Raw genomic sequence first — 24,692 nt, 5'->3', positions numbered from 1 at the left:
CCTGGTTGTTCTTAAGCAATCTGGTAACGGAGAGGGGTAGGAAAGCCATGCCCGTTTCCGCATCCACAGCATAGGGCTGGGGGGTAATGCCTGTGATCCTGAACTAGCAAAATGAAACGATGTGTGTGAGACGATTTTTACAACTTAAAACACTTTGTGAACATCCAATGATATTAAATGTTCCTGGAAGGCAGCTCCGCAAAGCCCAGTAGAAACACGGCTCAAGATGTGACGGCACACCCCTGGGATCACCCAGAAGCTCGCTGGAAGTGATCTCAGGGCCACCCCTGACCTACCGAATGCCCACCCACGTTTTGGCGGGGTCTTCAAGCAATTCCTGTGAGCACTAAAGTCCGAGAAGCCCTGGAGACTTAACACGGTGCAGCTCCACTGAGCAGGCCCTGTCAGGTACCCATACCAGGACAGTGACTGGTACGTGTGGAAGAGAGGTGCAAGGCACACTCGTTCTAGTAAGAGCAGAACCTTAGAAGGACCTAAGGGTCTCCTGAGAGGAGATCGGCCCGCAGCCTTGGCCTGGGGGCAGCTGGTGCCTGGCGCGCCTGAGAAGCTAGCCAGCGCTGTGGCCCAGCGGCTCCTCGGCTGCGCCCGCGCCTGGCTGGTCCCTGTGCAGTGGACACAGGGGCATGTGCAGTGGGGCAGGGCGTGCAGGGCTCCACCCGGCCATCTCCTGGGTAGTGTCCCCAGTGTGTCGCTCACACGCTTGCTGGCACACCCGTGCGCTTCCTCTCTGTGTGGGCGGAAGGAATGGTCACTGCCAGCAGGGCTTCCAGGACGTCAGGACCAACCTGAGAGGGGACAGCCAGGACATAACTGGAGAATTGTTCGTGGGCTATTTACAGAATCTGTGCCCGACTGACAATGAAGTAACTTGATTTTTCCTTCCTAACTGAGAAATGTGCTCAGCTCTTTCTTTTGTGTCTTGGTCATTGTTGTTGCCATCTTGTCATCCAGTCACTCTATTCACTGGACAGAGAAAGCCTCTCTCGCTGTGACCAAATTCGGTTCAGGGAATTTCAGGGAAGAGGCTCTCTGACCTCCAACCTGACAGACCGCCTTCCTCCCGCCCTTCGGTCCCTCCCGTCTGTCCTCTCCCCAGCTCTCCTCTCCACCTACCTCTTGTTTTATGGTGTTGGTGGCTGCTCTCTCCACTAGAAAGCAAAGTCCACAGGGGCAGGGGTTTGCTCTTTTGTTTGTTGCTATAGCTGCAGCACTTGGACAGCGTCAGCACCTAGGAAGTGTCAGTGTTTATCTAAGGAATTGATGTGAAACCGCTCAGGTGCTTAGAGCCACTGGTCTTGCCGGGCTGCAGAAGAAAATCCCTTACCTTCATCATTTTGACTACATCTGAGGTATGCAAGGGCTCCACAGCCCCCTGGCTTAGTCTTCTACTAAATGTTCATGCTTATAACCAAGAGTGTAAGCGAAAGACAGTTACCCAGTTCTCTCGCAAGCCAAAACGAGGGGTGTGGGTTGGAAGAGCTTAGAAATCCCCGTAGGTTCATGCAAGCCAACGTTCATACAAGCAGAGAGACCTGGATGAGATGCAGGTCTGGGCAGGGCAAGCAAGCTGGGAACAGGCAACCACAGTATGCTGGGACCCAGAAGCATCAAGTCCAAGGGCACAAGGTCAGAACAAGAATGTCCATCCAGGAGATCAGGGACACACTCTGTCTGCTCACCTGGGCTCAGTGATGTGCCAGAAAAGGTGCCTCCCACACAGAAATGAGACCTGGTCAGGGGAGACTGTGCCATCAACCAAGTGGAATTCACACACCATTAGCCACGCGCCCACATGTGCAAGGTGACTGGTGTTTGCAAGTTCCAACTTAAGTTGGAAATCAAACTTGGAGTACAATCCCATTTTGTGTATACATAAGCAGGTGGAAGAACCCAGAAAGATGTTAACAGCAATCCCAGTGACCTCTGCATGGTTAGATTAGGAATGGTTTTAGCTTCTTTTTATTTATCCATCTTATCAACTCAGTACCCATTTGCAACATCCATGATAAGACGAACTTCTAAACCACCTGCACAGCATGCTAGGTGTGTGCCTTTTTACTGCTTGGTGTCTGCCTTGGGACTCGGTCACTGCCCCTGACTGGGGGACCTGAGCCTCTGGTTCAACCCCAGCACTCCTGGAGATTCAGCTGGCAGAGTGCGGGAGGAGGAGCAGGAAGCTCCTCCCGCCTCTCCTCTCCCAGCACCTCTGACTCTTAAGACTCCGTCTCCCAGCACACAAACGACGGGAAAACTCTTCTTTGGAAGGGCAGCACTCAGAGGGAAAGACAAGGTAAGTGTGAGAGCTGGGGCGCTCAGACCCCGGGGGGTCGCAGGCAAGCCTTGGCTCACATCCACACCCCACGTTACTGAATACTTTGGCATTGTTAAATGGGTTGCTTTTTAATGTTAAACCAAGACACATAAACAAGCCTTGCCACCAAGACAATTCAGCATCTCTCAAGGGAACAGGAACCTGGGATTTGACTAGCCAGGCATTTCATTCAATTAGTGCTGCTTGCTGAATTACCACCGCAAGGCCCCTCTGAGCTGAGTTAAGCAGTAATGACTGGTCGACTCCTTGGCAGGACACGATGGCAAAGAAGGTGGCAGTGATTGGAGCGGGGGTCAGCGGCCTGGTCTCACTGAAATGCTGTGTGGACGAGGGGCTGGAGCCCACCTGCTTTGAGAGGACGGGGGATATCGGAGGGCTGTGGCGATTCCAAGTAAGTGAGATCTTCCTGCTCCTTAAACGGGTGGAGCTGCTATTTCAGAGTGAATCATAGCTACTTGTGGCCCTTGTGGTGAGATTTTTTTGGGCAACTTTGATCCAGTTTATTGTTATTTATCTAGCAGCTACATAGGAACCTGGGTAACAGGCTGGCATCTCTCCCCAGGTCCGTGCTATGCCAACCCAGCTGCCAACCAGGCATGCATCCTTTACCCAGCAGTTATCTCATGGCCCATATTTTTGTCACTCTCTGATATACTAGTTAGGGAATAAACTAACATTGGAGAACAGCTTACAAAATAACAGCAACAGGAATTCTTTTCAGGGCACCATTTACTTCTTTTTCAATCACTGAGCCAAATGCTTCTTCAGAGAATGTGCCCCAGCACTTCCGACATCTCTCCAACAAATAAACCATGTTTGTTTCTCTGAGCTACAGATTATGTGCTAGTGTAACTGCTGTGAATCTCTTCATCAAATATTCATATTACTTAAATTCTTTCTGCTCACCAAATCCCAATAGTGACACCATGACTCAGGATTTGTACTGAAATCTGAAAGGCACATGATTATTCCATCCAACAAGCTTTTGAAAATGTACTGACTTGCCACCTCCTAGCTGTGACATCTTGGGCCAGTGATTACATCCCTGTGCTTGAGGGTACTCGGTGACACTGGGGATAATAACAGTGACGTGGAATTATCTCACAGTGCTGTTTTTGAGGATGAGGGGAGATTGCTCACACGAGAACTCAGAACTGTCCTGACTCACCACAGAGCTCTGTGTCACCTACTAACAGTAACAAAGCTGATGGACGAGCTAAGACAGGAGAGAGGTCTAGTGGCTGCCTATGGCCACGCAGCTCAGTCCCCGGCAGCTGAGCACCTACTGAACACCATGCCCCCAACTCATGTTCTCACTCAGAAAGGTTAAACTGAAGTTCAAGTTCATAATGCAGCAGCAGCAACTTAAGAGTTATGTATCAGGCGTATCCAACTGAGGTTTCGAGCCACACGAGAACACTTCAGACAGGAGCAAAACGTTGGAATCCGTGCAGAGTGGAGGTAACCATGTCAGCAGCAGCCATCCCGAGGGCTCTTCCTACAGGCTGGCCAGCTAGGGGGATGGCACGGTCACCCAGCATATGTGCTTTGCCAATTCGACCTCACCCCAAAAGGGATGCTTCTATCATTAGGTTTCTCAAAGGTATCTGATCCAAGAAACACCTATTGGGTTTCTTAAAGATCCTGATTAGCAGACCTACAGAACCAGGGTCTCCTGGGGATGATTAGTAAGATTTCCAATGAATACTGTGATGAGACAAGTCTGGCCAGGGCTGCACAGATAACGAGTGGGAAATATTGCTTGGCTTGATAGTGAGATGGATCCCTAGGTGAGACAGATGGCTTCGCAGAGAAGGAAGCTGGAAAACCAGCCTGAATCACGTTCATTCCTTACTAACTGGTCTTTAGACTGTTATAGCTGGTCCTGAGGAGGTGATATGAAATTTGGTCATTCCTGTCGTGACCAAAGATATACTACCTCCCTGTAGGGGGATAGTAATCAAACGTCACAGGCTGCCCCTGGCCCCTGGCCTGCAAGAGTCTTGGTTACCTGGAGACAGGACTGCCAAGGGGGCCACTGGGAAGGGTGTTGGGAGCCCCCTGCTGGGGGGAAAGCCTCTTCACAGCTCTCCCACCCAGGACCTTTCCTTTGTCCCATGTATTTAGCGGTGCATTATAGTTATACATAGTGGCATCCCTCGTTACGCATGGGTACCTGCACACAATACGATGTGTCCCTTTCGTTCCCCAGAACTTCCCTTTCCCTCCTCCTCCCTCCCCTTGGACCTCTATCCCGGTTCTACTGGTTTCCCTTCTATTTTCATGAGATCCCCTCCACACCCTAAATTGTTTTTAAAATGAGTTTTTCACTAATTTCTCTGTTTACGCACAATTCTTCAGAGATCACTCCACACATGTCGTGGTGACAAGTTTTTTAAAAAACAAAAAATGTAAAATCCCTCCCAAGCCCAGCTCTGGTACCGAGTTCTTTCAGAAGTTTCTCCAGCATCCCCTAGTGGCATCTTGGGAGCATAGGCAGTGTGGGAGTTCACACGTTTTTAGCACTTTTCCCAGCACAGAAGCACTTAGCATGCCTCTCTCTTCACCATGCTGGTGGGAAGAAGGTCTTGGGATTGTCTTCACTGATATCTGAGCTGGAAATTGAGGATTTGGATAAATAACACCCAAGGGAACATAGTTGATGGAAAAGAACTCAAACAAAGGTCTGAACGATTCCAGAACCTTCGCAGTTAACAACCTCACTGGGGTACCAAAAGAGCCATCAGCCTTCTCTGCCCATTCCTGACACCTGTAATGACGGGGAAGTAACTTGTGCACCCAGCTTTCCTGTTGCACACAGCCCTCCCCCAGCCCGGGGTATGTGCCCAGCTCTTCAAATTAATTTTCATGTAACTGTCTCCAGATGTCCTGGGTTCTTTCCTCAAGAGTCAATCTGAAACATCACTTTGTCTCTCAGAACACCACTCCCCCAAGTCTAATATTCCAACTGATTTATTTTCTCCAGATACATTTTTCAGGGTCAAATAGGTGCAGGGCACTGCCTCAGACAGTGGGGAGCAAAGCAGACACAAGCGCTGCACTTGGCACACTGGTGATCGCCTGGCCTGATGTCACACACTGGGCCTGTGTTGCACACGGCCCGCACGGCACCCTCCACTAAAGCACCTCAGTGTGGCATTGGCTTTGATGGCATTTGCGAAATAAAAGCTCACGTTGGCATAATTATGTTCACATGCATTATCTCATTTTATACTCACAATAACCTTCAACATTATTCACTATTAACCCCAATTTAACCATAAAAAAGTCAAGGGTAAGCGTCTTGCCCATATGACTAAGGGGCGACAGTTCTCAGACACAGCCACGTCACTAAGAATAAGCATGCAAGGGTCCACCACTACACTGCTTCTCATTACGGGACTCACACTGACCTTGGGATGGGTTAAAACCCTGGGTCTTTTCCATTTTAGCAACTGATGATCCAAGTCACTATTATCCTATTCTTGTGAGGCTGATGTTTTACCGCTACTTAGAAGAATTCTCGTTGGTGTGTATTAAACATTGCTTAGTTGGCTGATCCTTGGTTGAGAAGTCTATTTGACATCAGTCATCTGTCAGCTCTGCTCTGCCTCCCTGCTTTGGGTCTTCACAACTCTGAAGTTTGTCTCCATCAAAGTTACTGATTAATATGTAGATCATGAAAAGATAAAAATGAGAAGCTGTGGCCTGGGCTAGCGCCTGGTGGGCCTTGCCATGCAGTGCCCTCTCCCTGGCCCGAGCACACGTTCCACCTGCCCTCCTCCCCCTGGCAGCGGCCTCTTTTAGGTTGGCGTGTGTCTGTTAGCCTCGCATTCTCTTCGCTGGGAGTATCGCCTTATCTGGATGAGCTACGGTGAAGCGCCATCTCCTTTACAGAAGAGGTAACAGCCTTACCATCATGTTTCTTGTGAAGTTTCTTTTAGATAAATTTATCACATCATGATTTGCTGTAGCAGGTTTTTGCATTCTGCCGCCCATTTCACAGAACCAGATTTAAAATGTTAAATACATGTGACTCTCCAGGCAACCGAACATGCAACACAATGATCCCTTAGTTCTCTTCGCCAGTGGTCTAAGATTTAAGTTGATTTTCCTAACATGTTTAAAGACATAATGTTTAAAGTATAGTAAAATAGAAAGAGGTTTATCGTATATTATTAGAAAAACCAGTGTTTTACGCATATAACAGAACAAAGTTAAGAGTGTAGTAGTGACTGCCCATTTTAATATCAACAAGTCCTTTTGCAGTGCTAGAAAAAGCTCCTTGTTTGTATTACTCGAACGTATTGACCGAGGCCTCCTACACTCTAGACCCGTACCGAGTGCTAAAGATACAGGGTGCACTGTCCTCACTGCCAAGGGGCTTGTGCCTCAGGAAGGAACACGCAAGAAAATCCCTTTCAGAGTGCAGTTTTATAAGGGCTGATACCTGACTGCTATTGGAATCACAGACCCTCACTCAGCAGGAAACAGGCTTCCAGGAGGTGTGATGCTTTATGTCTTGACAATAACTAGGGATGGGGCCTGTGAACATGGAGATACAGAGTTCCAGGCAGAGCAGACAGCATATGCAGAAGTACGGAAGTTTGAGAGACCAGGGTACTTGGAGAACACAGAGTCACCGCACAGCTGGTGAGCAGGATGCAGGTGGAGGAGCAGCAGCTTTTGAGGCTCCAGAGATCGAACAGGGTCCGTTAGGAGGAGCCAGGAAGTTGAATGAGAAGACTCTGAGGGATCCAGGCCAGTGGTTCAGGGAGATTCCAGCCTAGTGGCAAGATGGGAGCAGGCAGTGATGCTATGCAGCTCCCTGATTCCCCTCACATCCAAGAAGCTAGGGAGCTCTTCCAAAGCACATGCATCTGGGCACAACTCAGACCAACTCACACCTGGGGTTTTTCAGAGATCCCCAAAACTTCTAGGGCAACTGGTCCATCAATGCTTTTGGAAACCATAGTTTCGTCTCTAGTGGTCAAAAAAGTAAAAAGTTTCAAACATATTCATGGAGTACAGTAGATCGTTGTAAGATTCATCCAAAAGAGAGAAGAGATAGCAGGATAGAAAGTTTTTAAAGAAAAGCAATTTTACTATTTCCAACTTTGTAGAGTAACTATCCATGAGAACAAAGTATTGATTGGTAAAGTCCATATGATGACGTCTCACCAAAAAAAGGCTAACGTGTAGGTTTTTTTTAATTCATTTTCATAACAAGTGAATCTATTTTTGCTTTATAAATTCACTCCCTTGAGAAACTTACCTGTTCCCCTTGTAATCTTCCTTAGTTTTGACAACAGTTCTATTTCCAAAAAGCCAAAAATAACTTCAATCCAGTCCATGCTCAAAAGAAGATAAATTCAAAATCAGTGCTACCTGAACTAATTTAGTTTTGAGATACGGTCTTCTGACATTCTGAAAGATCTGAATGAGGAAAATCTTCATATGATCATTTGTCTCAACTAAGTAAACTACAGCAAATTCGACCCATAAATCCAGTGTGCGTACATACCATTTTTAGGAAGTGCTTGTATTTGAAGTAAATATGTGCATTCATTTGTCTGTTTTGGAATCTGTATCTCCCTGTCTTTGTCTTGGCTAACCCCAAAGCCTCCCTTCTCGTTGAGTCTTCACTTCATGTCCCCAAAGTCCTAATGCATTTTGATTTAATAGAATAATAAGCTCAGATACAAACCATGAGCTGTTTGCATCTCATCCCTAAGTCCAAACTCAGGGCTGGGCAGGATAAACACTTGATGTGTATCTGTTTAGGAAGTCAATATTAATCATCTTCCCTTTCCCCTGGGAAAACAATACCATTTTACCTAGGTTTATCCAAACAAATGTACTTCAGTCAACTAAATGTAGGAAAAAATAACATTCCTTAAAATTATTTTTTTTATTCTGTTTTGTTTTTTGCAGTGCTGGGGTTAGGGTCCAGGGCTTCATACCTGCTAGGAAGTGCTTTTACCATTTTACTACACCCCCAGCCCAACAAAGATTCTTTTTTGAACTATTATCTATCAATGAACATGATCATAAAGATTAGCACTTGATCTTCAGGTAAGAATCCTAATGTGATCATCATTTGCTGATGAACTGCGTAGGCACAACCCCAGAGGAGACCTTTCCCTGGCCTAAGGTCATGGGCTCAGGCACCAGAACCAGATCTCACCTCTCAAATTTCCCTTAAAATTGGCATGACAGAAAATTCAACCACATTAAAGCAAATTTATTGGGAGTTAAAAACAAACAATTAATATCCTGGCTATATAACTGAACAGTCTCAGTTTGACTGATTTTAATCTATGGTTACTTTTAAAAGTTTACTCCAGTAGTATGTAATAATAGCAAAAGAGGTAAACATTGACTCAGGACATGTCTTGAGCCAGGCATTGTGGCAAGTGCTTCACTGTGCTGGAGTTATCAGTGAGTCCCACTCCCCAGGGAACAATGAGGAGACTGGCTTATGTAACTTGTCCATGATCACTAAATCTTTAGAGATGGTGGAACTGGGGTATCAGTCCAGTCAGTCTGATTCAGAAAGTCTCTCTGATTATGCTACCCACAAAATTATCTGGTCTTAAAAATTGTCTTTTTTTTTTTTTTTTTCTTTTCTTAATGAAATATTTCCCATTTTGAGCACTTGGTTGGATAAGAAGCTCAGACACTCAGTCTTGCCAAGGACATTGTGTTCAGTCAAACACCAGTTTGTCTTTAGTATTATGCAATTTGAAGGCAGTGTTTGAAAATAAAAATACCATTGCTTATTTATCCAGTTTAGCTCATTATATCCCTGCATCAGAAGCCCCTCCATACTCTATTGTAACCCCCCTTAGGATTCCAATACTTACATAGTTAGCAATAACACCACTGTCAACTCTGACCTCCCAGGAAGCTGGCCTACCCACCTCTGACTCGCTTCATCATGACAAATCATGACAAAGGCATCTCCAAGTTTTGATTCTGTCCAGGAAAGTTAACACAGACTCTTTTTGTTTTTTTATTTATTTTTATTGTAAACAAATGGGATACATGTTGTTTCTGTTTGTACATGGAGTAACAGCATACCATTTGCATAGTCATACATTTACATAGGGTAATGATGTTTGATTCATTCCGTTATTTTTTTCCTCCCCCCACCCCTCCCACCTCTCTTTTCCCTCTATACAGTCCCTCCTTCCTCCATTCTTGCCCCCTCCCACCCCCCAACGCATACTCTTAAAAACAGACCTGTGGTAAGTAGGAGGAATGAAATGGTTGGTCAGTGAGTGAATGAGAAGACAGAAAGGAAAGAGGGCAGAAGACATTTAGGAACAACCTATATTTAGCAAGGATTCTACATCATTTGAGCTTTGGACCCACATTGGTGCCGAAACCCCTGCAATTAGGACTCATGAAGTCCAGGACAGACAGCTTTTCACTTAGGAGACAAGGTCTTGTAAGTTTACTCTTTTTGAACTCTTTGAGATCTAGTTTAATCTCTGAACAGAAAATTTTAGGAAGTTCAGGTGTGGTGACAGTGAGTGCCTGTGCCAGTTATTTGTACCAGTCAGGGCAGCCACCCTGGTGGACTTCGGTGCTGCAATGTGCTGTGAGCCGTGACTGGTGGCTGTCTGAAGCCTCTGGCTTCCTCACTAAGGAAGGCCGCCACTGCTGTGCACCTGGGGCATCCCTGTGCATGGAAGAGGGGGCTGGAACTCAGGGCACTCATGGGCCCAGACTCACGCAGTCTGAAGGATGTGGGTTCAAACTCACATCTAACTCTAAGAACCAATGCCCTACTTCTAGTCCAGACTAACTGCCTCCTAAAGATTGGGCAGGAAAGGAATGTTTTTGTGTGAACAATGATGAGAAAGAACACGTGCAACTGATATAGCATGGGGCTGCGTTAGAGGCAAATTTGCTTTCCTTTTTCACATGCTGTGGAAGACCCTGTGGGACCATCTCAGGAAGTCTGTCACTTCTTCCAGTTAATGCATTCCTACAGGCTTTCCATGCCTTCAGACCCACCTTATGGCTGGACTAAAGTAGCAAGTGCTCTTGCTCTGCATTTTGCCTTAGTCTGTGCATTTGCAGACTCTCTTCTTGGGTAGCGCCATTTAAATTTCCCAATAAAAGCTCTTGACCAGGTGCTGACCTCACGGACTTGGACTCATCATACTCGGTGCTTTCAGGATTCCCCAGGCAGGGCATCTGCAGAGCACCGCTTAGAGGAAATCACAGACCCGACCATGACGTGGCTGCTTCAGGCTTTGCCAAAGCACTCTGCTAACATTAGAACTCAGGGTGAAGGTTGGATCCGTGTGGGTGCTGTCCCCTGAATCACTGGAGGAAGGATGCGTGCATGAAGCACAAAGTGAAGACGGCAGAGTCAAAGCAAGATGTGAACTCCCCACTCCCAAATGTGCTCACTTTACTTTAAAATCTCTGTCTTGTTTGCTGTCCAATGTCCCAGCATCTATTGGTTCCTAAAGAGGTAAAAGCTGGGTGAAGCCCCTCTAGGGCAAATTTAGAAAATTAACAGGTTCCCAGAAACTGACATTAAATAGGTAGAGAGCTGGGACACTAAATATCCTGCATTGTGCCAAAAGAATGGTCCCCACCACACCCACCCAGCAGCACCCCATTCAGCAACGCTGGCAGCAGCACACTGGTCCCAGCATGGGGAATGGTAGACCAGAGGCCCTGCACCTCGCCATCCATTCTGATCCTGCTGCCACAAGGAAAGAGTCATGTGGTGCAGGGGAGCGAGAAAAGTGGGAAACCAGGGATTGCTCCAGCACATGGTCACCCCTAATTATTTTACTCCATCCTTCAGGAAAATGTGGAAGATGGCCGAGCAAGTATCTACCGATCTGTCATCACCAACACCAGCAAGGAAATGTCCTGTTTCAGTGACTTTCCAATGCCTGAAGATTTCCCAAACTTCCTACACAATTCCAAACTTCTGGAATATTTCAGAATTTTTGCCAAAAAGTTTGATCTTCTAAAATACATTCAGTTCCAGGTACTGTATTTGGGGGGAAATGGTTTTCTCTACATTAGTTCAGATCACCTCTAAATAGAAAAGTTATCCTGATGCTAGAAGAAATTGCGAATAAACCATCCCACTCCGACTCTGGTTAAAAGGTCAGAGCATGATACCAAACCCTCGAAATAGTGTCCTTGCCCTGATTTTGTAGATTGTATACATTAACAGAAGAAGAAAAACAACTGTTAAGATTAAACATTTGAATGATGATAATATTGATGATAAAACTGCATTTAAACTAATATCCATTACCTTTAAATGTTCCTAGCTTCATTTCCCTTGAAAGGATATATGAAAAAATCAGATCACTTTTTTTTCAACTCCTCTATAATGGGATTTCTTCATATGTGTGAAATAAACTTGCTAATCTCCACTTATCTCAGAAGCCTGTAGGAACTATTCCTACTAATTTCATTTCTCCTAGACACAACCTCTAGCAACATATTGATGGCAGATTTTTTTTTTTTTTTTTTGTACTGGGAACTGAACTCAGGGGCACTCGACCACTGAGCCACATCCCAGTCCTAATTTGTATTTTATTTAGAGACGGACTCACTGAGTTGCTCAGTGCCTCGCTTTTGCTGAGGGTGGTTTTCAACTCTCGATCCTCCTGCCTCGGCCTACCAACCCTCTGGGATTACAGGTGTGCACTACTGAACCAGGATCAGATTGAAATACATTTGAAGTCACCTTTTCCTGTGTTTTCTCAAAAACAAATAATCAACAACAATAACGAAAATGCAATATTGTCACTCAACACACATTCAACACAATATTGTCACTCAACACACATTGCTATCAATAACATACTCTGAGAATTAGTAACTATATAGAATATGAATTTTAAATGATCAAAAATGAATTTTAGATTACATTTCTGGATAACTGTGAGGCATATTTGTTTTGAGACATCTCATTTTCTTAGTAATTCTACTTTTACATGTCCCAGGCTTGTATCATATTAGTTTATAATTTGATGGACGTCTATATTTGTAAACACGGTTCAATGTGCAGTTTTACCTAATTCAGTTTATCTCAATTCCTGGTCCTATTATCTTATGACAGAGTCTTTATATCAGAAGCTTTACAGTAGGTTTGTCCAGCGAGCTATCAATCTACATAACAAATTTATCACCCTCTTATAAGATGTAGTTTATATTATCCGTCCTTCTAAAGATCATGGTGAAGTTACAAGGGAGCTGTTTCTCCTATTTATCATGTCACTGCTGCCATTGTTTTCTGGAGGGTGGAGATTTCCGTTGGTTGGTCTCATTGCTGACCTGTCACTGTTAGGACTAAACTCAAGAAGCGATAGATAACACAGTTCAGAGGGAGTGAAACAAATGCTACGTGAAAAACATCTTGCCCTTTCTTGATGATTATTCACGTTCTAGTCTATGCTGCATCAAAAATTAATAATGTGAATGTCACCTCAATAAAGAAAAAAAAGGTGGTACACACCTGTCATCCCAGCAACTGGAGGCATTACAAGGCAGGAGGATTACAAGTTTCAAGCCAGCCTCAGGAAATTAGTTAGATCTGGCCTCAAAATTTAAAAAAAAAAATCACAAGGGTTGGGGATGTAACAGTGGTAAAGCGCCCCTGGTACCCAAAAAACTAAAAAATTAAAATTAAAAAAGTAGAAGTAGGTAAACCGTGAACAGCCCGCAGCTGAGCCGCAGCCTTCTCGAGTTCACTGAGCAGGTGAACCACACAGAGAGCCGGTCAAAGTGGGGACTCTGGTGAAACAGGCCCCTGGTGACATCTTGGATTCTGCACGTCCTTCATGCTCCTGAGCCATCTGAAGGTCCTGGTCCTTAGATCACACCTGGAGTGGCAAGGATTTGCAGGGCTTCCGTTAATGGGCCACTCTGAACTATGAATCTGAAAGCTTCACTCAGCGGCAAACTACCCACATGTGGTAAAGCTCTTCCACAAGTTTTCCATCCGTATCCCCTGCCCATCTTTAAATTGAGACAGCTTTAAAAGTCACCGACCCAGTATTTTGGAAAATATCTGAATTTTTTTTTAAACAATATTGTGGTAATCAACCTAAGGAAAGGTTTATTTTGATTCATGGTTGCAGAAGTCTCAACGGTCCCTTGGCCCGCTGCCTTTGGGCCTGTGGCAAGGCAGTAGTTGTGGAAGACAACACGTGGTGGAGCAAAGCTGCTGATGTCATGGCATATGGGGGACAAAGACAAGAAGGGACTGAGTCTCAGTGTCCACTTGGGGGGGCACACCCACTGTGTCCAAACTTCCTCCTGCTAGGCCGCACCTTTTAAAGGCTCCACCACTTCCCAGTAGGGCCGTGGGCTGGAGACCAGGTCCTTAATGCGAGGGCCTCTGGGACACTTATCGAGCCACCGCGTGTATGTAGGAGACTCAAATACTTGCAAACAAGAGTTAAAGCATGCCATTCGTCTAGAAGTGTGGCAAGCTTTACTTCCATTTGTTTCTTAAATGCCTCTGGCATGAAACACTTACGAACACTTTTTTAAACTACTAGACTTGTAGGCAGTGGGCTCACTAAAAAGAATTAGTGAACAATAAATTATCTCATGCAGATGAGATCTTGAACTGCACAGCAAGCACATCATGCTCTGAAAACTAATGAACTGTAACAAGTAGCCCTCGAAGGAGGGCTGACAACATGAGACTCTCTGCAGAGTGCTCCATGTGAAATCTCTCTGCTCAGGCGGAGCCCGCAGGCGGGGGCACAATGCTTCTTGACAAATGCTCACTTGAGTGGCATGAGCAGACCTTTCCTTCCTTCTCTTTTCTCACTCAAGTCCTCAGCATGTGGCGCCCTCAGCACAGGGGCCCCACTGCTGCCGGGCTTTGTGCAGAGAGCAGCACATCCCTGGCGCTGCCTGTCAGAGATGGGGGCACGCTCAGCAGTCCTCACCTCGGGGCCTGCAGGGAGGGGTCAGCAGGGGGCTTGGAAGAGAGCTACCTGGGTTATCCATCACACCCCACCCATCCCCACTCCCAGGCCCCTGGGGAAGGCCCCGTCATGCCCGAGCAATTCTCAAATGACACCTCCTCTGTTTGTTCAAGACGACTGTCCTCAAGGTGAAAAGGCGCCCAGACTTCTCGTCCTCCGGCCAATGGGAGGTTGTCACCCAGAGCGCAGGCAAGGAGCAAAGCGCCATCTTCGACGCGGTTATGGTTTGCAGTGGTCATCACATCCTGCCTCACATCCCCCTGCAGTCCTTTCCAGGTGAGGCCCCGGGATTCTCAGTGAGGGGAGCAGGTGTCCAGGAACTTCATAGGCAGTTCGGTGACAGGCCAGGTTTGCTGCCAGGAGTCATGGAAGGATCTGGAAATATCAAAGACTCCAAACACCATCGCTGTATCAACCTCATTGGGTCTTCATCACACTAATGTCTTTTAAAGTCACGAGGCTTCCCAGAATTCCAGAGAATTCTCACACAGACTGGCTCTCTGCTAGAAAGGCCCTGTTAGCCCTGTGCCTACTGTGGCCTTGGTCTGCCCTCCCTAATGCACGTGGGCTTGCTGTATCTCTGGAGCCCCAGCCACAGAGCCGTGCCCACAGTCAGCGTCTCCGAGAGCATTCCTGGGAATCAGTGCTGCCACGGGACGGGGAGCAGGAGGGGTGCTAGGGAGGAGCGCTGCCACCCTCTGTCCCCATGCTACCGGGCCCTGTTCTTGGAGAGTGCACTTTCTCCCAGGGCCCTCGGGAAGGCTTGGAATGCAGTGGTGCACAGTCCACACCTCCCATCCCTGCGGATGCCTAGCCTGTGCCCACAGCCTGGGCACTGCGGCCTCGTTCAGGTCACTTAACCAGCTGTCAGGCTTGGATCCTCGTGGTCCAAAGCAAGATCAGCTGGAAGACCAAGAAACACAAAGCACTGGATCCCGCCCTGGGATTTCTGATTCCATATGCCTGGTAGGAGGCTAAGAATCTGCAGTTCTAACAAGTTCCCAGGTGACCCTGACGTTGCTGGCTAAGGGTCCCCATTTTAAGAACCAAGGTATAACAGTTCTTGCAAGTAACACGACCACCAAAGTCAAATGCTTCAATAGAACCATGTGTTCCTGGGAAGTGTGAATGGGGTGACTGAGAAAGGACAGAGACGCTTACCTGCAACGAACCACCGACAGGCTACCAAATCACTCCATGCACACCTTCTGCATGCCTGGGTTTGGGCTTATTTTAGTTTTTATTTGCATTTGCAAAATCAGATTAATAAATGTTCTAATTGTTATACAAACACAATGATAACATTTCGTGACATATTTAAAAGCTATTTAAAGGAATATCTGTAGTGTGGGGGGCCTGGGAGAGGCCCCAATCAATAATGGGCAGTCGGAAGCCAGCACCTCATTGTTCTGTTCATCAAAAACACTTTTTGTCTGATAAATATGTGTGCCGGGGCCTCTCGTTTCAGCCGGTCTTTGGCTCTGTACCAGAAGCAAGGTACCTTCCTTCTTTCCACTTTGAGTTTGCCAATTGGCTCGCGGTTGTAACTCCCATAAGGGGACAAAGTAGGACGAATGGCTGACCCTGAGAAGGCAAAGCCGACAACGCAGTTTCACTGAAGTGAGCTTGACATACTTGCACCCTTGGACGTTCACAGCCTTCTCTCCTCTCCCCCTGAAGGTATCGAGAAGTTCAAAGGCCAGTATTTCCACAGCCGGCAATACAAGCGCCCAGCTGGATTTGAGGGGAAACGCATCCTGGTGATTGGAATAGGAAACTCGGCCTCAGACATTGCTGTGGAGCTGAGCAAGGAGGCTGCGCAGGTGTGACACTCTGCAGACCCGGGGCCTTGGGGAGACTAGGGAGGAGAGGCGCACCGGCACACTCCAGCGGCACAATGAAAGTCATTGCTCGCTCATTGCTTGGTTGTCCAGTGTGCTATCAGAAAATCTAGATGTCCGGAAGCCAGAGTTGGCCTCCTAGCCCTGCCCCTAGCCAGCCATGCACCCTAGAGTGAGTGGTCTCACTTCCGGTTGTGGTTCCCTCATTCTTAAAATGGGAAGTTTCAACTAGATGATTTTCAGTGTAAGAAGCCTAGTTTCTCCCAAGGGGCCTCACTGAGAAGCTGACCTGTTCATATTTTGGGATGTGCCTTTTAGAAAGTCAGGGGTTATGTGAACCATATTTGAAATACAGATGATCCTCAGTTACCCAAGTACCATGAAAGATTGACTCGATAGCCAGCCTCCTGCCCAGGGTCAGAGCTGCTTGGGTGCTCTCCAAAGCTTCCACTCAGGAAGGAAGGACACCAGCCGACCACCAGTCAAGCGTTACAAGATGTGGATAGTGTCAACAGAGATGACAGGAGTGGCAGAGAATAAATCACTCTAGAAGGACAGACCCAAGTAAAGACAGAGGAACAGCTAAGGGTTCTCTCCCAGTGTCCCCTCTGGACAGGGCCTGAGCAGGAGCTGTCACTCGACACTGGGCCGCTCTGCGGCAGTCTCTGGCTGCACAGGGTTTGCCATGGCCTTGACTTCCTGCCCTGTAAAACTTTCTCATCCTGAATCTTACACATTCAGCACTTGAGAAGCCCAGTAGCAAATGTGATCAATACACATGGTGTTTCCCCAGCAGGTTAATGAAGGAGTTACGATGGGACCTTTCAGAGTCACCCCTCAGTCAGAGTTGGTCAGTGCCTGCCTGGGGACCCAGCAGATTGCTAAAACCAGAAAATCACCTACTAGACCTAAGAAGTCCTCACCTTTCACTTTCCAAAGCCTTGAGAACAAAAGTGAAGGCAGGAACTCTAAAGGCACAAGCAGAGCAGGGGAGTAGGGGCCCCCTGCCCATCTTCCTCATGCTGGGGACGCCTCTACCGCAGGAAGAAGGGCATATGTTGCAGCGAGGTCAATGCAGCTGAGCTGACTCAGCCATCGACCAAGTGAAGAGCACCCTTGACCACTGCAGGTCACCAGGCTAGGGGCTTGCACTCAGGACAGATGCTCCGAAGATATCAAGTCTTGAGTAGAGCCGAGTCTTCACACGGGTCATGCCATGTACAAAGCCTGCTGTGATGCCAGATTCAATGCTACAAAACCACCTTGGCCACATATGTGAGCTTTACAACTCAATCATCTTTCCCACAGTCTCTTCAATATTGATTAATCTCATAACTCTATAGTTAGAAAACCTCTATTCAGAATAACGTATTCTCAAATCTTCTGCAAGAAAACTTATTAGAGATTTTACATGAGCTGTGACAGAACTAGGTGCATCTGCAGGGCTTAAAAATACAGCTGAATAAAAAAACTCCTCTGTGAGCCCTGCTCTGTTGAAAAAAGGTCATGTTCCCAGGATTCCGTCTCACTGCAGAGTCCAGAAGCACCACTCAGGACACAATGGAAGGGTGCTGGGTCATCCACACGCTCCCTCCAAACACCAGAGCTCTGCCCTCATCCGAAGCATATCTCAGAGAAAGCTGCCTGAGCCTAGACCCTAAATGCCTCATGCTCCAGGAGTGGCAGGGCCAGCCAGCTCCAGCTGCTGGCTTATAGGCAGGATCACAGGAGAAAGGAACAAAGAGAAGAGGCAGGACATCCGGTATGACTCAGGGACCCGCCCCAAGGAGTGGAGATATGGAAGGTCTAGAACCTCATTAGGGTACTGCCAAGTCAACCTAAAAGCAAGAACAGCAACATGCTGGGCCAGAAGCCTACGACCACACACACCAACAGTACAACAGCCCAACGATGGAGGCCCTTTGCCACAAAATGTGTCTCAATTTCACAAATTCTAGCTCAATCCAGATGTAACTCGCTGTACGAAACCAGCTCCTCCAGCCTGAATCTACAAAATGGTAACAGCCAGCAGTGCTTCTGGCTTGCTGGGCAGTACTTTACAGGTAGCACCCCATTAATCTGAATGCCGTCATTACCCCCATGTTATAGAGAGAGACACCGAGGCACAGGGAGGTTGAAATAATTCACTCCAGGCAACACAGCTAAGTAAGCAATGGGTCTGAGATTCAGATCCAGGCAGTCTGGATCATGATCTAACTTCTTAAGTGAGTCATTGACCAAGAACAGCCTGAAACAATAGAACCCGAAATGACAAGTGAAAATCTGAGAAGCAGTTCAAATGCACATTTGGAGATTGGGAGAGTAACCGTCAACAAGGAAAACCCATATATTTGAAGAGATTGAAGTGCACGTTTTGAAAACCAGGGCAATCTTACAGCTGAAAGGGAACCCAGGTGTGAACTTGAAAAGGACTGCAACATCAGTTCAGAGTTTTTAACTTTTAAAACACATGACCAAGTTCTTTCCAGCACAGAAGGCCGTTTCCCTCCTGACACTCCCTGCAGGGTGTGCAGATCACACATTTTGCTGTGTAGTCATCAGGCTATAGTCACACATTTCCAAGGATTGTAACCATCCACCTGCACCCAGAAAGAAATGGGGTGGGGGCAAGTTGAGTGGATCGACCACAAGCTGAAAAACCATGACCATAGACATGGCAGAGATGGTGGATCCAACACAGTCCTCGGGAGGTGTTGAAGCCACTGGGACCCCCTTTGATGATAAAGCTGACAAACAGTGAAAAGTAGGAAGACTTCACTTGGTGGGCAAAGTACCCTCACAACAGACTCAGTCTTCACAAAAGGACCCCAAACACGTTAGAGCACCTACCCAACTTTCTCCTGGGGTACAGCCTTCTGACTTAAACTGCACTCCTTTTCTTTCCCAGGTATTTATCAGCACCAGAAAAGGCTCCTGGGTCATGAGCCGAATCTCGGAAGAAGGCTATCCTTGGGACATGGTGTTCCACACCCGGTTCAGCTCCATGCTCAGGAATGTTCTGCCACGAGCCATTGTCAAGTGGATGATGGAGCAACAGATGAATCGGTGGTTCAACCATGAAAATTATGGTCTGCAGCCTCAGAACAAGTAGAGTTATTTTGCTTTTTTATGATTATACTCATTAATAAGTCAGGGTGTCTGAAGGTGCCCCTCTTTACAAAGATCCATGTTGCTCACCAGGTAATTTGAGCCATAACTAGCAGGATGTGTAGCATACAGGTTCTGCAGTTTGAACTCCAAATTTGTTCTGTATGTCTTAAAAAATGTATTTCAGAAGATGATGTAGACATGTCAGAAGCTGCTCCAGAAAGCAGAATTAGCACTGATGGAAAGAACTTTCTAGCACCCAAGTTATCCACACTAGAGAGGGCTACTTCAAGAGAACCCCAACCTTTTTTCCAAGGGACGTGGTGGGAAGCCTGGAGCTCCCCACCCGATAGCCTGCTGGGTCAATGTGGTGCACCTCGAGGGCTCTCCCACAGGCAGCTCTGGAGAGCATATTTCTTTTTCTGTGCCAAGGCAAATATTAGTTGATCTCAGAATTATACATCATTGATATCGTAAGCACGAGCAAACATTGTGGATGTTTATTTTTCTTTAGTGGATAACAGACTCCTTCTATTTAAAAAAATTAAAATAAAACAGATCTTTAGAACCTTAACGAACACCAGGCAACTGCTGTACTCTGAGATCTAACTTAAAAAAAAAAAAGAAAGAAAAGAAAATGGTTCTCAAATCTACAAAAAGAAAAAAAAAAATAGAACTCCAGAAACAATTCTCTCCACCATCCGTGCTGCCACAAATAGAGTCCACGGCTACTGGGGATCAACCGATATCACGGAACCTGTTTTACAAGCTCATGTTCACACTAATCCCACAGTAGGTCTCATTGCTAATTAAATGAAATCTCCTCTTCCTTACTTCCAATCAGGTCGGAGTTAAATGAAACAGCAAAATAAAGCTGGATAACAAAAAGGTCGGAAGTGCCAATTGGGTAATAGTCACCCACTCCCAGGGATTAACCTCAGTGCTGGCGTTTTCTCTCAGCCCTGGGGGGTGCTTTCTCCTTGGAAATGTCTTTTACGTGTTTTCCTTTATTTATTGAAGCCAAGGATTTGGGGCATGAGAATAAAGTCAGACAACACAGGCTGAGGCAGGCCAACTAGTCAAGTTAGAGTCACAATACCTGAGAAACCCCTTTGTTTTCAGAGCTACCACCAAAAAATGCCAAGAGGGTCCAAGATTCCTCAGTGAAAGGGCCTCCTGAGTGTTTCTCTCTGTGTCCCAGATACCTCCTGAAGGAACCTGTCCTGAATGACGACCTCCCAAGCCGTCTACTCTGCGGAGTGATCAAGGTGAAACCCAGGGTAACGGGGCTCACAGAAACCTCGGCCATGTTTGAGGATGAGACAGTGGAGGAGGACATCGATGTCATCGTCTTTGCAACAGGATACACCTTCGCTTTTCCTTTCCTTGAAGAGTCGCTTGTCGAGGTGGAGGATATCGGGGTCTCGCTGTATAAATACATGTTCCCCCCGCAACTGGAGAAGGCCACCCTTGCGTGCATCGGTCTCATCCAGCCTCTGGGGTCCATTTTCCCAACCGTCGAACTCCAGGCACGGTGGGCAACCCGAGTGTTCAAAGGTGAGTGGGCAGCCTGATCTCCTACCTCCCTGCAGGGGTACTCGACGGCAGGGTTCTCCCAGGCAGGGGCAGCTCTCACCCTCCTCAGGAGCCCATTCCCCTGCCTCCAGGGTTCAACTCTAACAAAACCCTCACTGAACCCTGGGCTGGGACTGGGGGCACAGAGAGAAACCTACACAAATCATTTTAACATAGACAACGAATGCTTCGGTAGAGGAACACACCAGAGCTGGGAGGAGACACAGGTTCCGAGGGGTGTGGGACAAGGGGAGGCACGCGGCCAAGGAAGACGTCCTGGGGGCCTGCAATTCTAGTGCAGAAAAGGAGTCACCTGAGAAAGCCAAAGGCTCTGTGCCCCGCAAGCTGCAGGTGCCTTGGGCATTCCCAGAGCGCAGTGGGCGAGGTGGAGAGGGCTGAGATGACCGTGGAGAGACAAAGGGGACAGGAAGCAAACTGCACCATGCTGGGGCTCCTGGATTGCAAGGGGTAAGTGGGTTCTTCCCAAATCTGGCTGCACATGAGGCCATCTGGTGGACCCTTCAGGACCCTTACTGAGGGAACTCGGCCTGCGGACCTAGAATCTGTGTCTTAGGAAGCTCTTGTGCCAGAGACGCCAGCGAAGAGGTGTAAGCAAAGAACAGGCGTTGGAGATTTACACTGAAGGTAGATTACTCCAGCAGTGGTGTGGAGTAGAGATAGGAAAGGGGGAAGGAATGGGGCCTCCAGCCCAGCAAGCTCACTGCGATCCTCCCTGCTGAAGTCCCATGTGCGGGGCCAGAGCTCCAGGCTGCGCAGAGGATGGAGACCTGGGAACTCACGAAGGATGAAACCAGCAGAAGGAAGAGTTGGTTCATTGGGAGAAGACAGAGGAACTGAGGCTGGCTTGCAGAAGGCTGGAAGCTGGATGGACAGGGTGCTGGGGACAGACGGGCAAGCGGAAGGAGAACGCGAGTCTGAACAGGAGGGCTTCGAGGACCAGCTCGGTTTTGACTTCCTGAACCTAAGTGTGAGATGGCCAGCCATGCGCAGGGACTGGACCACTTTACAATACCTGTGAAGCTCAGGGGACCCCTGTGGACGGGGTGGAATCCCAAGCACATGACCAGGAGTCCCGCCCTGACCTACCTTCCCTGCCCACTGCCCTTCGTTCGGTGGGGCCGCTCTCATCTCTCACCAGCCTGACTTTAATGCCATTTCCTGGTCTCTCAAACTGTAGGCTCACCCGCCGTGAGCCCATTTCCCCAAAAGCAGCAGCCAGGTGGATCCTTCCAAAAGGCAAGGCTGACGTGGTCCCGCCGCACAGGAAACTCCCCGGTGTCCTCTCACCTCCAGAAGAGAGCTCATGCCCCTGGGCCCCAGTGCCAAGCTCCTGGGACAGGCCTACCCTCCATGGCTTCTCCTAGCACTGTCCCCTCTTGGTTCACGCTGCGGATTGTGCCCCTCAAGCAGCGTCACACAGAACGTCACAGCAGCTTCATCCCTGAGTCCAGCAGCACAGCAGCCCTATCTGGTCTGACTTGACGAAATGGCCTGAAGCTGACTCATGAGCCAACTGCTAGATAAAGCAATGATGCTGAGTTGTGCCCAAACTCAAACCCACCTTTTATTTTCTAGGCTTGTGCAGTTTGCCCTCACAGAAGGCCATGATGGAGGACATTGTCAAAAGGAATGAGAAAAGAATCGACCTGTAAGCATGTTTTTGAAAAAAAATGTTTACCTAGACCAATGTTTCTCAAGGTATGGTGTCTGACTACCTTCAAAACCACCAAATCAGAAGCTCTGTGGAAAAGACTGGAAATTTGCCATTTTATGTTCTTTCTAGATTATTGGACATACTAGTTTAAGAACCACTTAGAAATTTTGCCAAATCAGAATCATTTTCCTTGGCTTGTTTGGGTTTTATGTGATGAACATGTGAGATCCTGTATCTTCTCAGGCCACCCCAGTTGGGGAGGGAACGGGATGGGGTCGGGACAATGGCCTGAAGATCTCCCGAAAGTTAGCTGGGGTACCATCGAAATAAACCAGGGAGGGATTCGGGTGTGACAGTCCAGGGTTAGTCATTTTTGTTGAGGTGGGATGGGATTCAACAGTGATAGAGCTTCCTGGGAAAGTTGTCTCAGGGACCGTACCTCTGGTTTGAGGGGTCATCTCCTTACCTAGCAATTATTGAGCATCTGTGACTCTCCAGTCAGACTTCCAGGTACGATAGTAACTTAACAAGCGAGCAGTGAGTGTCTTGTCTTTTGCACATGTCATCTCATGACCCTGCAGAAACCCTGACCAGTACTTCCTGACCTGGAGACTGGCAGCTGCCCAATAAACCCTAAATGAGGGTCACAATCACTCTGTCACCTTCCCAGAGTCCCCAGGGAGTCATGGCTGCTTAGTTATGGCCTACTCTCGTTCCGAGCTGTAAGGTTTCCTGCTGGGATGAACTCACTTTCCACCAGCAATTCATCCAAAACCCATTCATTCGTCCACTCATTCCTTCCTTCTTTCAACAGCTAGCGAACGCATATTCTCATGTGACTTAAACAATCTGTGAATCTGTCCTTTTCACTGTCTTCATTAAGGTTTGGAACAAGCCAGAGCCAGATACTGCAGACCAATTACATCGACTACCTGGACGAGCTCGCCTCGGAGATAGGCGCGAAGCCAGACTTGGTCTCCCTTTTGTTCCAAGACCCCACGCTGGCTGTGAAACTCTACTTTGGGCCCTGCAACTCCTATCAGTACCGCCTGGCTGGGCCTGGGCAGTGGGAAGGAGCCAGGAGGGCCATCCTCACCCAGAAGCAAAGGATCCTGAAGCCTCTGCAGACCCGGTCTCTGAAGGCGTCATCTGCTCTCCCCACTTCCCTGCTGCTGACCCTGCTGGGGCTTCTGGCCATCCTCATGGCCCTTTTCTCCCAAATTCAGTAGTTCTGATCTATCAGCAAAACACTTCGGCTCTAGCTTCTTGTCAGTCAGTGCCTCTTAAAGAAAACCAAAACTAAAAGAAAAATATTATTTAGATTCTAAATTTTAGAGTTAGGAGGAATAAGTTAGCAGGGGAACTGTGGGGAAGGAGGAGAATTAGGTCCATACATAAAACCAAGGTCATGGCAGGAAATCTCCTTGCCAGCCCACCCTCTCCTCAAGTTCACCAGGCTCCAAAGAGTATAATTTAAAAATGCCGTTCCCCAAGTAGATAGAGCTGCTAGCCTTGGTGAGGTCTGAGTTATGTGGGGGCAGTGTAGAAATGACACAGGCTGAAAAGCAGCTCCCTGGCTTGAATAACTGAACGACGTAAACCGTGGTCAACATTCACGACTCCCGCAGAGACACTTGACGGTGTTCCTGCATGGGCCCAGTTTGGTACCAGAGTTCTCAGATGCTAGGTCAGACTCCATTTGCTTGGTGCAGAAATCACTCAAAAATACTTGGGGCAAAATTAAGAGGACAGACAGAAAAGCACACGATGCTCAGAGAGACTGTTGAGCCTCAAATTAAAAGCTAACCAAATGGTCCCATCCTCTGTATCTGACAGCAAAACTGCTGTGAAAATAAAAATAAGCTTGCTTTAACAGCTAGCTGAAAGTACTCATCATAGACCAGAAATTGCACTGTGTGCACAGCTTATATATTGTTTTTTTTAATTCTCACCACAATTCTGAGATGGGGAAAGCTATGCTACCCCATTTTACAGATGATGAAACTGAGACTCAGAGCAGTTGTATAACCTGCCCAAGACCACACAGCTCAAATCACAGCCTAGGTTTGTTGGACTTTGAACTGAAGGTCCTGATCTCAGCCCACAATGTATTTATTAACAAAAACCTAATAAAGGACTTACCAATA

The 24,692-nt window shown here is 47.4% G+C and overlaps 1 protein-coding gene across 1 annotated transcript; it reads left to right on the top strand.

The window, feature by feature from the left end:
• Positions 1 to 2,553: 2,553 nt before the first annotated feature.
• FMO2 (flavin containing dimethylaniline monoxygenase 2) lies at positions 2,554 to 24,692 on the top strand. The gene is made up of 8 exons (XM_079106399.1): positions 2,554 to 2,744; positions 11,187 to 11,375; positions 14,460 to 14,622; positions 16,027 to 16,169; positions 19,096 to 19,295; positions 20,497 to 20,852; positions 22,467 to 22,539; positions 23,429 to 24,692. Exons 1-8 carry the CDS (start codon positions 2,613 to 2,615, stop codon positions 23,772 to 23,774), a joined length of 1,602 nt encoding a protein of 533 aa, XP_078962525.1. The 5' UTR covers positions 2,554 to 2,612; the 3' UTR covers positions 23,775 to 24,692.

The sequence above is a fragment of the Sciurus vulgaris genome, assembly GCF_902686455.1.
Source record: "Sciurus vulgaris genome assembly, chromosome: 12".
In the NCBI taxonomy this organism is placed as follows: Eukaryota; Metazoa; Chordata; class Mammalia; order Rodentia; family Sciuridae; genus Sciurus; species Sciurus vulgaris.
Note: the sequence above shows the minus strand (reverse complement) of the source record. Positions and strands in the feature narration are given on the sequence as shown.

Excerpts from the sequence above, each read along its gene's own strand:
- FMO2 (XM_079106399.1), top strand. The coding sequence starts at position 2,613 with ATGGCAAAGAAGGTGGCAGTGATTGGAGCGGGGGTCAGCGGCCTGGTC. Across the intron at positions 11,376-14,459 it reads TAAAATACATTCAGTTCCAG|ACGACTGTCCTCAAGGTGAA; the intron begins GTACTGTATTTG and ends TGTTTGTTCAAG. Across the intron at positions 19,296-20,496 it reads GGTCTGCAGCCTCAGAACAA|ATACCTCCTGAAGGAACCTG; the intron begins GTAGAGTTATTT and ends TCTGTGTCCCAG.